This window comes from Podarcis melisellensis, assembly GCF_964234715.1.
Source record: "Podarcis melisellensis genome assembly, chromosome: 15".
NCBI lineage: Eukaryota > Metazoa > Chordata > Lepidosauria > Squamata > Lacertidae > Podarcis > Podarcis melisellensis.
Window position 1 is genome coordinate 14,696,630 of NC_138532.1, and position 14,323 is coordinate 14,710,952.

The following is a 14,323-nucleotide window of genomic DNA, read 5'->3' on the forward strand; positions in this document are numbered from 1 at the left end:
GGTGGAAAAAAGAAACTCAAACTTCCAGTCTCCCCTACATATCCATTCCCAGTGGTACCTAAGGGTATGAAGGGAAACTGCTAGTTCTTTTAAAGGAGGGGGGGAGAGTTCTATATTGCAAAAGAACCTAAATCTCCACTACATAGAAAGCATCAGCTTTGGTACGGGCTTATCAATTTAGTAATTCTTTGTTTTAAGTGCAAGAGAAGCAGCATGGAGAAAAGGCACTATGATACAACATAGGTAGCAAAAGTAGAGCAGTTGTAAACAAACTGATAGCTGCACAGTCTCATGCTTTCAGAAAAAGAGAATGTGATGGGGTACAAAAGCAATTTCTCGATTAAGCACTAAAGCACTAACTTTTCTTCTTAATTTAATCAACAGATGGACCTGTTGTGTTCAGTTTGAAAAACAAAGCACACACACTGGTCCCCAAGAGCTATGTTGGGATGGTGGGTGAGCAAAACACAGATGGCACTCAGCTCTGGCACAAGGTTATGGTGGGTGTTTCCAGGGCACATGGAAAGCTGAGTTATCCTCACTCCCCTTATTCCACAGGTGAGTGCTTTTGCCCGCAGCCATGAACAACATTATAATAACCCAGAATAATTTATGGGTCTATTCTCCAGACATCTATAAAAATGCAGGAACAGTTGCTGTGGAAAGATGCAATGCATTTAGGTGACCCTAAAGGAAAAAAAGCATCTGTCCATCAGTTGTCTGCACAGTGTTTCAACGTAGGACATAATGGACTTCAAACCCAAATTATCTCACTGGGTGTACCTACTGCTCCCTCTCCTGTAGAAGCAGACAAGTCAAATTCAAGTCAACGTGACACCCCATGAAAAAACGCACGACTGTTCTGTGTGCAGCCTTTATGTATCCAATGGACACAGATACCTGAACAGAAACAATCAGGCGACTATAATTACTAATGCCTAAGAGAGAATGGTAACGCACCTTCCCGCTGCGCCGCTATGCACGCTTGCTGGGAGGGTCTAAGCGGCACTTACTTCCGAGTAAACGCGCACCGGCTCGGACTGCCTATCATCCTCTCATCATCATCATTTTAAAAACTCATCATCACCTCCTCTTCAGTCCTACTCCCCAGAAGCCAAAAAAAAAAGCACCCCCTCCTGGTTTGGCTATATATGGAGGAACAGAAACATTTGGAAGCTTTTTTAATAATAATAATAATAAATACACGCCAAGATCTCCCCTCCCGAACAGTAGCTGAAGCATAACAATAGCAAACTCATTCCGCCCGTCCATCCCCCCGTTTTTCTTTTTGGTGGGGGTAGATTTACAAAAAAACATACACCAGCTGCTTAAACCCTTCACTTCCAACTGAAACAGCGATACGCCAAGAAGAAGCGGCGGTTGGGAGCTGGAGAGGAATAGCAGGGGGATGAGGAAACCAGCTCCAAAAACAAAAGTCATCGGAGTTCCTTCCTCCTCCTCCTTTTGCCCAGCTGCGAGAGACACATTGGCCGCAAATGCCTTCATCACCACCATCATCATCCCCAACCCACCTGGAAAGTTAAAAAGAAATAGAGAGAGAAACATATATAGATGGGTCCTACCTTGACTGAAGAGGAAGAAGCAGAGGAGGACGAGATCTGTCTGAAAAGCTTTCATTCCTTAAGAGTTCGGCGGGGAAATAAGAGAGACGAACTTGCGCGCTTAAGCAGTTTCGGGGGCTAGCTGTATCTGCCTCCCGATGCTCTCGCCTGCCTTCTTCTCTTGCCGGAGCCGTCTTCCTACACACCGGCGAAGCGTCCGCTGGGTTGGCAGCAATAGCAGCGGCGGCGGCTCTTGCTTCTGCTGCTAAGGCGGAGATGGAGTTTAGTTGCTCAGCCTCGCTCGCTCTCCCGGCGCCTACCTCCTCTTCGCTCATGTACGCGCTCTTCTCTCCATTCCCTGGCTCTCTCAGCCTCGCCAGCCTCCTCCCGAGGAGCTCCTCCCACAGCCGCTGCCTGGACTGACTGACACGCCGACTGGAGTAGTCTTTAAAGAGGAACGACTTGCGAGCAACCTGAGAGAAAGGAGGGCGGTGGGGTTATTCTCTCCCCCTTCCTCTTTCGCCTCGTCCTTCTTTACAAAATCTGTGCTGCTATTATTACAAGTTCAAGTAATATTTTTGTCGTTGTTGTTAGTCCAGCCTGAGACAGCCCGATCCCTGGGCATGTTTTGCTCAGAAAAACAAAAAACCCCTACTGAATTCAATGAATCTCCAAGCTCAGGGAAGCCTGCCTGTGCCACCCGCACACCTGCCGGAGAGAACCTCGCGCGGAAAACGCTGGAGTTTACTTCTGAGGAAACGGCCCTTACGCGACTATTCCAGGCGTGCTTTCTCAGAAGTAAACCCACTGCGGTCAATGGGATTACTCTCTAGTAAGTGGGCATAGAATTGCAAAGGGAATCTTGCAGCCCGATCCGATGCATGTATTTATTTGCTCTGGAAACTAAGTCCCATAGATTTCGATGAGACTTGCTGCCAGGTATATATGCTTCGGATGGCAACCTTGCCGTGCCGATCTAATGCACGGTTTACGCTGAAGAAAGTTCCACAGAGAGCCCAATTAGAACTTACTCGCAAGTAAGCGCACAGACACGCAGCTCCCGGTACAAAAGAAAAAAGACCCGGAGATTCCGATTCTGAGCACACATACTGGAAAGTAATTTCTACGGAAAACTCGAAGCATGCATGTACGTATAAGGTTGGACAGGGAACGTGGCTCAAATGCCGGGGGCTCCTATGCCTTTCAGAACCGCGCAACAGAGAGAGGATGTTTGCAGGTGCAACTTCGCTCCCTCCATATAGAACGCAAGATGGTTCTAAGAAGCAGAAGAGCACGCGCCAGTAAAGAAGCTGGCAATCCTCCTGAGCTACAGTTTGGATCCCAGGCAGGAAACAGAGGGAAATAGATGGTTGATAGTTGCGACTGAGTAAAATAAGCCTGCATTGTAAAGAAGCCTCCTTACTTGCTTTTAAGCGAAGTCCTCTTTTCTCCGGTTGTAAAGGGAAAGACTTCAAAATGAAACAGCTATCAAGAGCGCAAAGCGCTACAGTCCCTTAATGCCGCAAGTTCTTGGAAAGGGTGGCAGGTGAATAACCTGCTTGATTACTCTTGAGACTAACACCTGAGCTCTTGAAGATTACCTTTCCTGGAAAGCAGTGCTGCCGAGGAGGAGGGGGGGGGAAGCTGTCTGAAAAGTTATTGTGAGATATTTAAAGGGCTTACGGCACAGGCCCGGAGCAGACGCTTGCATATACTTTTTAAAAAGTCCTCCTGAAAATGTAATAGCAGCAGCATTTTAACTAAAAAAAAACGACAAGAGAAAGAGGTCCTGGAGCTCAAGTTCCCTGGGCAATTTCTGTGTCTCTCGTTTTTCCAATCTTAGGGTTCACTTCTTCACAATTCCACACTAGTTAAGATTATTTTTTAAAGTCCTCATGAAAATTCATTCAGCATTCTAACATATATTTCTCCTAATGAACACATTTTTGTATGCAATTCTGCCTAATATACGCATTTTTGCAAAGCAGTCCCCCCCACCCCTAAATATAACGCCTTGTGGATGTTGTTTTCAATAAACTATAAAATACACAGAGTAATGTTTGTAACAGTATTTTAATGCACATTTTACCCTGGTACGTGCATTTTTGCACACATTACTTAGCTGGATAACTGCGGTGTAGAATTCAGAGAAGCGAGAATTCCAAATGATGGTTGCATTTTGGTTTGTGTGTAGTTTCAGAAACTGCAAATTAGGTAGGTTCACTTTTAAATGTGAACTGAATCAGATTTTACCCTTGTCCCAGCCTTCAAAGCCCTACTGGCTGTATGGTTGTCAGCTTCTCCCTGTCTTTTTGTAAAACAACAACAACAACAAAAAACTAGATCTCAGGTGCTCTACTAGATGAAAAAAAATAAACAGATAATGTTAACCCCTATCCTGGCATTTTAATGCCATAAAAAGATTTACCTGTTGAATTTCTGACCTGCCATGGAGCAAGCCAGCACACATAGGAGTACTTGGTGGCAGAGTGGGGGGGAGAGTAGATGGTAGGTACATACCATGTATTTTTTCTATTTTATTGGTTATTGTTTTTATACCATCAGAACTTAAATCCTAAACTTATTAATTTTGTTTACAAAATAATAATTTGTTCACTTATTAAGGGAGTTCTCTGTTATTATGCAGGGTATATGGATGTTTATATAAGTACTGCTTGTTCTGATTTCTTAAGCGAGTCTTGACACCTGAGTTGCAATCTTATTGTTAAATGAAGAGTGTTTTTCAAAACAAAATAATTATTATTTGATTTTTTTCACATAAGGGTTTATGTAATCCTTGTCCTCATTTATCCCTTTCTCTTTATTGTTTCTACTGGCAGTCGTAAGAGAAAAGTGAAATAATGTCCTTAAAAAACACAAAAAAAACCATTATTTCCGAAATATACTCAGATGAGCTTCCACAGGAAAGCAATTTCTGAGTTGTAGGAAAGCTGCTGGGAATATATATATATCTTCACTAGATGCAATTTCTTATAATTCAGTATATGTGTGGTTGTTATTAGGAGAGATCCTGTGGAGTAGAGTTGTTCAGTCTAGACCCAACTGAGCTCCTGTTTCATGTACTGCAGCCTTTGCCCTCCAGATGTTTTAGACTACAACTCACATCAATTCTAACCAGCATGGGGCTGATGGCAGTTGCAGTCCGAAATGTTGGGTAGTGGGGGAGAGGCACCGGATTGGTGAAGGCTAATATAATGTTAATAGATATTTCACTAGCCACTGCAGGTTTTCTTACTACAATGTTGCCATAACAAAACAATATCCATCGGGGAAAGGGGAAAGGCCTTATGGTAGATCCCATGTTTGGCATGCAGGTCATCCCAGGTTCAATCCCCATCATCTCCAGGTAAGGTTAAGGAGGACTCACATCTGAAACCCTAGAAACCCGCTGCAAGCCAGTAGACAATACTGAGCTGGATGGACTTGACATAAGATTACTTCTGATGTTCATAGTTCTCATGTAACCTTAAAGCAGACCTTCACAATTTGTGACGTGTCAGAATGAATGCCATCTGCCATCTAGGCCAGTCCACAAAATCTACCTAGCAACCTCCTGAATTTTATGCCTGCCAAGGACTGGAGGAAAATGAATTTCAAAAGCATATGAGAGGCCACAGTATATGGCTGGTGGTGCAATGCTTAATCAAGTAACTAGTTAGATTAACCAATTATGAAATCTATTGATCAGCTAAAAAATTAACTGGGCTGATTTTTTTTTAAAGGAATAATTTGTATACTAGAAGCAACTTTAACAAACAACCAAACACCTAATGAGCATGAACTTAAAATATGTATTCCGCTTTCTACCCCATGCAGAACGGGATGAGTCTCCTAAGGATACTTGATGAACGTGCATCAGCACAAAGGATGGTGTGTGTGTGTGTGTGTGTGTGTGTGTGTGTGTGTGTGCATGTGTGTGTGTGTGCATGTGTGTGTGTGTGTGTGTGTGAGAGAGAGAGAGAGAGAGAGAGAGAGAGAGAGAGACAGAGACAGAGAGAGAGAGACAGACACAGACACAGACACAGACACAGACAGAGTGCTTTAGATCAGTGATAGTCAACCTAGTACCTTGGACACCAACTTCCTGACTGGTGTCTGGATTTACGGTAAGTTTGATGAGGCCCTAAGCTACTGGAGGTAATGGGGCCCTTTATATGTCCAGCTGTCCTTTGTCAACAACAAATTGTCACTGTTTTTTGTGTCGGATATATGCTATATGGTAATTTATGGACCTAATAGGTATCTAAAGCCATTTTATTTGTTTTTTATCTTATATTTTGGAAATGTGCATCCAGGTTTTTTTCCTTTAATTTTTTTGAGGGCCCCCAAGAGAGTGGGGCCCTAAGCTATAGCTTGTTTAGCTTATACATAAATCCAGCACTGGTGACTGGGTATGTTGGGAGTTGGAATCCAGCATCTGGATGGCCACTCCTGCTTTAGATCAGTTGTTTTCCTTGCATGCAAATTTTAAATAGTTAATTGACTAAAAGCCATGCAGTAAATCGTTTAAGATTTCCTCAATTAGATTGCCAATACCCTAGTCACAAATTGTGCAGGGGCATTTAAGCCAGAGAGTAACCACTTTGAGTTAAGTCAGGGATGGGGAACCTCCAGAGGTTGTCTGAATTCAGCTCCTGTCCTCTTTAGCTAACATGAGCAATGGTCAGGATCAAGGATGTTGTGTGCTAGAGTCCAACACCATCTGCAGGGCCACAAGATCCCTTGATTTAAAGGTTCCTGGTTTGACATATGGAAAGAAGCCGTTATCTGTTTTATTTTATTTGCTTTTTGAGGGGGTAGGGTTTTGTCACACAGTAAAGGTCACATTTCTGTCTGATGTGTGTGCTAATCCCTACACCTCGGCATCTTGTAGATTATAAATCAGCCTGTTCTTTTCTTGCAGACACTTAAATCTCCTCAGACAAAAAATCAATTTGGAAAATGACTTTTTATAATCAACATAAATGTATACGGTTAAGATAGCGCGGCTTTATATATAAAAAAGAACACAGGGAGAAGTTATTAACTTTATGTTCTTAATCAGGGGGTGCTTGGTTGGGAATTGTTTTTGTGGGTCAGCCCTAATTCTAGAGGGCTTTGCTAACCTGGTTCCCCCAGATATTTAAGACTACAGCTGTGCTGGCCAGTACTGATAGGAGTTGTAGTCCAAATTATATGGAAGGCTGGTGATGGTTGCTGCAGGTTAAGAAAGGGTCAATGATTTTTTAAAAAATGCACTACATTGTATTTGTGACAAGGAAAAAGCTGATGGGTATGTTTCCCCCCGTATAATAGTGCAGAGCAGAGAAGGGGAATTTATGACTCTATAGAGGTTGTCTGACTCCAACTCTCACCAGCCCCAGGCAGCATGGCCAATGGTCAGGGATGATGGAAGTGGTGGTCTAGCAACAGCTGCAGAGCCACAGCTTTCCCATACCCGTTATGGGGCTGAGTACATGCAGTACATTTAAAGCACATGACTTTCTTGATGCATCATTGGGCCATCTTTGTGTCTGTGGATCCCACAAAGAAAAAGCCAGGAAGTGCACTTTTTTTTCAAAAATCTGTTCCAACTTCCTGGCTGCTGCATACTATAAATATAAGGCACATTTAAAGCACATGACTTCGCCACAGGATCTTGAAAACTGTAGTTTACCTCTCACAGAGATGCAAGTCCCAGTACCCTTAGCAAACTACAGTAGTCAAGATCCTGTGGCGAAGTCATGTGCTTTAAATGTGCCTTATATTTATAGTATGAAGCAGCCAGGAAGTTGGAACAGATTTTTGAAAAAAAAAGTGCACTTCCTGGCTTTTTCTTTGTGGGATCCACAGACACAAAGATGGCCCAATGATGCATCAAGAAAGTGAAACAATTTCCCCTTCCACTTACTTGTTTTCCTGTTGCTGGACAACCTTCTTGTCATCCTGTCATTTCCATGTATTTACAATCTAGCAAAAATGAAGTTCCTCTGTTGAATGCCTAGACCGGTGGCGTTGAGGGAAACAACCAGCCAAAGCTGTTCCTTTTTTTGGTTTTAGTACAGCAGTTCAGGACATAGGAGCATTGTCACAAAGATGCAGGTGGCAACCTTAATTTCCTTGCTCCTCCCTCTGAGCGGCAGACAATTTGGCAGACAGGGCTTATGAGAGAATGGGGGAATCCTGCTGGGTGTGTGATGGACTGACTGCCTTTGTGAAAGATTCCCTTCTATAATCTTAAAGATTATAGTGTAATCCTATATAGTGCAGTCCTAGGCATTTCTTAAAATCTCACTGACTGGGCTCATTCCCAGGCAGATAAGTATATGATTCCATCCTAAGGGGAGGCCAAAAAATTGTGTGGCTCAGGGAATAAAAGCATGTTTCACAAATCTGGTTCAACTAACCAGCAGCTTCAGCATGTGGCGTTGAAATGGCAGTTATTTGGGGCAGAGAACCAAAAGGGGCATGTGCTGCGAAAAGCATCCATTTCAACATGCCTGGCCACTGTTAAAAGACATAGGGGCATGGAACCGATTAAAAGGTGCCAATTGTCCACTGAGACAGAGCAGGGAGAGGAATGAAAAGTTAGAAATTTCAAAACTAGCCCTTCCCTCTTCTTCCATGACCTAGTGTAGAGCATCTGCTCTGTGTGCAGAAGGCCTCTGGTTCGATCCCCAACAACTACAGCTAGGACTGGGAATGTTCCCTTTATGAAATCCTGGAAAGTTGCTGCCTAGTCGGTGTAGACAATAATGAGCTTGATGGACCAGTGGTGTGACTTGCTGTGAGGCAACTGCCTCCATCTTGTCTGCTGCTGCCCACTGCAGTCACAAGAGAAACGCCACAGAATGTTCCCTCAGGATTTTCCTGCCAAAAACCCAAGCTGGAAAGAAGGCCCCAAGTGCAATTAACTCAGGCTTCTGCTGCCTCAGATTTCATTCTGTGCACGTTGTAAAGGGTGTGGGCAGGAGCTTCTGTGTGGGTTGTGGTGGTGGGGTTAGGGGGCAGGCAAAGAAAACCAGTGAAAAGGAAGGGAAACAGGCTAATTTCTCACCGAAAAATGAGAATAACCCCTGTACATTTTGTCTCATGTTTCAAGTTCTACAAATGCTAGAAACTTACACTTTTAAAAAGAAAAGAAAGAATATTGGGAATAATGGTTCACTGGAGGGTGAGTGGGGACTGTCTCTTTTGCCCCCGCCAGAGGCCCTTGGGTATGAAAAATACCGTACTCTGATTTTGGAGGCTTTTTCACTGTACAGCTTTCAATGAATGCTGAAGACCCACCTCTTTACCCTGACCTTTGATGCCTGAGACACATGTTTTCAGAGCCCACTCTGTGATTGTGATCTGTTCTAACTGTTTTTAATGTTGAGTTTTGAAATTGTTGTAACCCACCCTGAGACCTGCTGGTGAAGGGAGGGTAATACATCTGATGACATGGACAACAATAGTACAGTTGCTTCCCAGTCACAGAGGAAGAACTAGTATAAAAAAAAAAGGAAAAAGAGGGGAAAGTTCTCAACACTTATCTCCATGCCTCTTTTACCTGCTGTTTTATTTGTTTGTTAATATTTTTATTGAAAGTTTTCAACATGCAATACAACAAAAACCAAGCTAATCTAAAAGAAAAAGCAACAATAAAGAAGAGAAATAGATATAAAGACCCTCTATCTCAATTGTTTAGGGAAGTTTTCAATGCCTAATGTTTTATTGTATTTTTAATATTTTGTTGGAAGCCTCCCAGAGTGGCTGGGGAAACCCAGTCAGATGGGCAGGGTATAAATTATTATTATTATTATTATTATTATTATTATTATTATTATTATTATACCATATCCTTTATTCATCTACAGAAAAGTGGACCTTCCCAGCTCTCACCTGGGTGTTTCTGTTTCTTCCCCTAGCCTCCCACCCTGGGAGATCCTTTTCCCTCTATCTCCCACACACAGCCCCTCTCACCCTCCTGTGTATATCCCCATCAATCCATTCCCTACTGTTTGCACAGGCAAGTATGTTCTGCATGTTGCCGTCAAACTCTCGGCCAGCCTCTCCAGCATTTCTTTCTGCCCCTCTTTCTCCAGAGGCTCCACAGTTTTCTCATGCTTGCCTACCATTTCTCCTCTGCTTCTCCTCTCCTTTGTAACCAACCCTTCCCCCAGGCTCCTGCTTTTTTCCCCGGGCATTGTCTTCTTTGGCCTTTCCTGGCAAGCGCCACACCTCTGGCTTCCCAACTTCCTGGGACTTCCTCTTTGTAAGCTTTCATCCAGTATTCCTATTTTGTATACCGGCACAAACTGCTCCTGCTGTCCAAAAACCTGTGTGAGGATTCTTTCACAGCAAACGATTGGTTCTGCATTCGGTCATGGAAGTGACAAGCTTTCTAATAGTGCAACTAGGCACAGTGTTGGAGATTATGCAAGCATACTTTAGTTTTGTTAGAAGCTCTCTCTCTCTCTCTCTCTCTCTCTCTCTCGCTCTCGCTCTCTCGCTCTCTCTCTCTCTGTGTGTGTGTGTGTGTGTGTGTGTGTGTGTGTGTGTTTGTGTCTGACTTGTAAGAGAGCCACCATTCTCGGGGGGAGGGTCCTCCCTTCTCCCTTCTCCCTCATCCCATTTTCTTAATTTAAATCCCCCATGTTGCTAGTAGATTTGGGGGTAGAATTACAGGTACACAGTTGGCAGCAGCTTTCAGGCAGGGGGGAGATTTCGATCCAGGACATGGGAATGGTGGTAGAGGAAGAAAGTTAAAGCTACCTCTTTTTTTCTGGATCCCACCCCTAATGGCTGCCCAGAAACTCAGTTTGAATAGCACATGTTCTTGTTACTACACAGATCTCAGTCCCTAGATTGCAGTCACCATTGCCTACCGTTCTCTTGGGGCCTGGATGTGCACTGTGGACCAGTTTGAGGCATGTGCACTATCTTATACAAACAACAAAGGAGGTGGTAAAATTGTTTATGCATTGTGCAACTTTAGAGTGCAGGTAGGGAGTTGCATGGTGGTCAGCTTCCCCATGGGAGATACATATACAAAACTAGCTTATGTAGGGAAGGGAAGGCTAGAACTCTTCTTCCTGTCATCTTTTTTTCTGGTGTTGTAGGGAGTTTTCTTTCCGAAGAGGATGATTCTTGACTCCTTCAGGTGGCCTGTTTATTGAACATTCATCTTGATTTGCTTGCACAAAGCTTACACAGAGGCTAGACTATGTCTCGTCTTTGTTGAGCATTTGTTCTGATTTGTTTGCAGGAAGGTTATATGCTCATAAGCATCCATCCTGATTTGCTCGCACAGTGTCTATGCAGTGGCTAATCATTTGTTCATCCCACACTTATCAGTGCAGTTTCCCATCACTTTCCTAATTGGAAAAAAGTAAGTGTGTCTGTGTGTTGCACCAGGGCAAGAGAGCATTTTGATGCTCTTTAATTGTGCAAACCTAAATTTCCAATAGGTACTTCACTCTCTCCTGCAAAATACTGAGGACAGATTCACTTGTCGGTGGAAACCTCATTCACAGACTTTCACTGTACAATGCAGCTTTCCCCCCTCTTCCCCCCCTCCCAATACTCCCTGAAATTGGCTTTGTGCAGGCCTTGGGAGAATCCTCAGAACATCACATGTGGGGAGGAGAGCTGGAGTCATTCTGTTTGTGAAGCTGAAAAGCTTGTGCTGATGGAACGTTCAACATAACGTGATGGTAATTTCCTCCCTGACAGTCTGGAGGCAACCTCAGCCAAGGAAACTGTCATTTGCAGTCTGGAATGATACAGGCCAGGAATAGTTTTGCTGCCTCATCTGCCATTTGTGTGAACTAGTCCAGGGTCCATTGCCACTCCCATGGAGCAAAGTAACACAAGGCTGATTCCCATTTCCCACTTGGACTGCCGTTGCCATTCCCATCTTCCCTTGTTGCCATCTCTGCATTCTTGAACATCTGGAAGCAAACTCTGCCAAGTTTGTCCCTGCTTCCTCTTTGGTGCATTAACAACCGAAATCAACAGTGCATGTTATGGAGGCATCCAGTGCTGTTCAAGAACAGTAGGCGGTGGTGGTGATGGGGGTTCACTTTATTATTATGCAGTCTATTTTTAGGATGATTGTCCATCAGAATCTCAAAGCAGTGTGCAAAAACAGCATAAAGCATCATAAAGATCAAAATCAATAAAGTGCCAATAAAAACAGACATCTAGCAATCCATGAAAACCATAAAAGTCCCTTCAAGAGGAGCAGCATAAAGCCAGAGTCTATGAGAACAATTCTGAACTCCTTAAATCTTTTATTTTTAGTGAATGGGGTGGGGGAGGAGCCTACTTTGACTTGGACGGTGAGCTCCTTGCATTCCTTGTCACCAGGCCAAAGATGACGTACAGCTGAAAATGTCCCCTCTTTCATTAAAAAGAAAAGTGGTAATGGGCGTTTATCATTCTGCAGCCTGATCAGGAGGTTATTCAGGTGCCCTACTCATGTCAGTGGTGATACCTTCCAAACATAGGTGAAAAAAGTTGATGCATTGCAGCCTTCTTGTTCCTCTGCAAGTTTTTCCTATTAGCATTCAGTATCTAGACAGCTGCTACCTCCTGCTGCTGCTGCAGGAAGAAGATGGCATAGAGTTTTGGAGAATCAGTTGGAACTGCAATATGTGTTCCAAGGCTGTGCTCAGCACTCACACTGGTCCCCTTGCAGCAGCTAGAGGGTGGAAAGGTTTTTAGCAGTACTTTCCAAGTGGAGAGTGTGGGAAGCTGTGGTTGGTGGAGGTGCCCATTCAACAAGGCAAACTCTTGTTATTTTTTTTGTCTCTTATCAGGTTGACATGTGTTGATTTGCCACAGATTGTTTGGCAGTGTCTCATCTGAAGGGTAATTTTATTGAAATACAAGCAGTAGGAAGCTTAACACAAACCTCTGGACTGGACACTCAGTATGGAAAAGTTGACACAGGGTCTTGATACCAGGAAGCTTCACCATAATTTCTCAAAGTAGGTGCCTTCCTTTCTGGAATGTGGAGATTGGTTGCTGATCATCAAAAGCTTCTCTACTAATAATAAGTTGGGTGGAACCCATCATGGAAAGGCGGGGAAGAGGGACTTGTGTTGGACTCCAGCTCCTGTCACAGCCTCTGATCAAATACCACACTTATGGTGTGTTCATATCGCATTGACAGTGTTTGAACTACCCATGAAAAATTTCAGGATCCTTATCAGTTGTTTGGTTTTCCCTTGAAATCCCTCAAATATTTTGCCTGATGGTCCTCAAGGTTGGTCCTTGAGGATGGTCCTCAAGGTTCACTTATTGAATTGCTTTTAGGCAACCTTGGATGTTAACTCTTGTAAAATAAGCACCTTTCCCCAACATAACACTTTTCATTGCAGATTAGCTAAATATTCAACTGTGAGGCTTCATGTGATAGAGAAAAAAAATATGTAAAGAACTTATGTATATGCATATATCAGCAAGCTGCTAGACTGGGGTCTCTCCAGCCCCTCTTTTTTTGGGAAAGGTGGCAGTTCTGCTTTCCAGGATAAATTGTTTTGTTGTGAATAGAGATCAAATTCAACAACTGCAAGTGAAACCCATGTTCGGTGTGGTTCTAGTCCAAAAGGTTTGGGCCTGTTGCATGACTTCATCCTGGTACAAGCCAGGAAGTCAATGGCTGAATGGCTTTAGCCAGCTGAGCACAGTAATAATCACCTAGTAATGAGCTGCCTGAAGTCTTACTGCTTTTATGAAATGGAACAAAACGCACACAAGAATAAGGAATCCAAGGAACCCATTAGAGACATGGAGACAAATTATGCGTTCAACTCATATAGAAAGTAGTAAGGGTTCAGCAGAGCTATTGTGGATTTACATGGGTAAATTGGAGCTGAAATTATCAAGAGCCACAGAACCAGCAATGCGTCCAAAATGCAAAATCTATTTATGGTGCAACCTTTAGCTCAAAGGAACAGGGACTAGGTTAACCGAGTATCTGGGCAATGGTGCATAGCAAATACAGTTCATCTTGGAGAGGTAATGATGAGACCAGCAAACAATGTTGCAGTCAAATTTATGTTGGAACAGCAGATAATTTCAATACGGTTTTTAGATGGCTTTTTTTAATGCATGTGACTCCAATTGAGTTTTTGCATTTCCTGAGTTTATGCATGAAGATATTTTTATGCTAAATCAGGCTACTGACCCATGCTGCCAGTGGTGTCTGTGCTGAGTAGGGGTGACTCTCTGAGGCAGGGATGGGGAACCTCAGGTCTGGGGGCCACATTCCATCTTCCAAACTCCCTGGGGACCCCTCCTCAGGCTAATAATGCATCTTGTTTGCCTGGATGAACTCACATGTGGTATGTATAGAAACTACCACACTGTGCAAAGATAAAATCTACATTTACTACTCTGGCCTCTCTTCCCAGCCATCACTGGCATTTGACCCTTGGAAGATTGCTCAGAGTGTGGCCCTCGAGAGAGAGAGAGAGAGAGAGAGAGAGAGAGAGAGAGAGAGAGAACTATCCCAGTCTTTCCTCAGATCCTTTTACATTTACTAGGCACTGAACCTGGGGTTAACTGTATGCAAAGCATATGGAGTCATTATTGGGCAATGGTCTTCCCCAAACAATTCAAATGAATATCCTGTATATGATACAATGTACATTCAAGGTTGAACCCATGGATTTGGGGGGCACCCAGCCTTCATATCCCTAACCTAAACTGGAGTTAAGGAGGAGTTTAGGAGGAGAAGACAGTTGACACTATCAGAGTTGGCAGTGCTG

The 14,323-nt window shown here is 43.5% G+C and overlaps 1 protein-coding gene across 2 annotated transcripts in view; it reads right to left on the minus strand.

Annotated features, from left to right (window-relative positions):
- The window catches only part of KIRREL3 (kirre like nephrin family adhesion molecule 3), a 748,317-nt gene extending 740,753 nt beyond the window's left edge, over positions 1-7,564 (minus strand). For both annotated transcript variants that reach the window (XM_081890928.1, XM_081890927.1), the window contains exons 1-2: positions 7,474-7,564; positions 1,584-2,035 (exon numbers count right to left, since the gene is read on the minus strand). In XM_081890928.1, coding sequence (XP_081747054.1) covers positions 1,584-1,638 — 55 coding nt within the window. In that variant the 5' untranslated portion in view covers positions 1,639-2,035; positions 7,474-7,564. The remainder of the gene's footprint in view (positions 1-1,583; positions 2,036-7,473) is intronic.
- Positions 7,565-14,323: the final 6,759 nt, after the last annotated feature.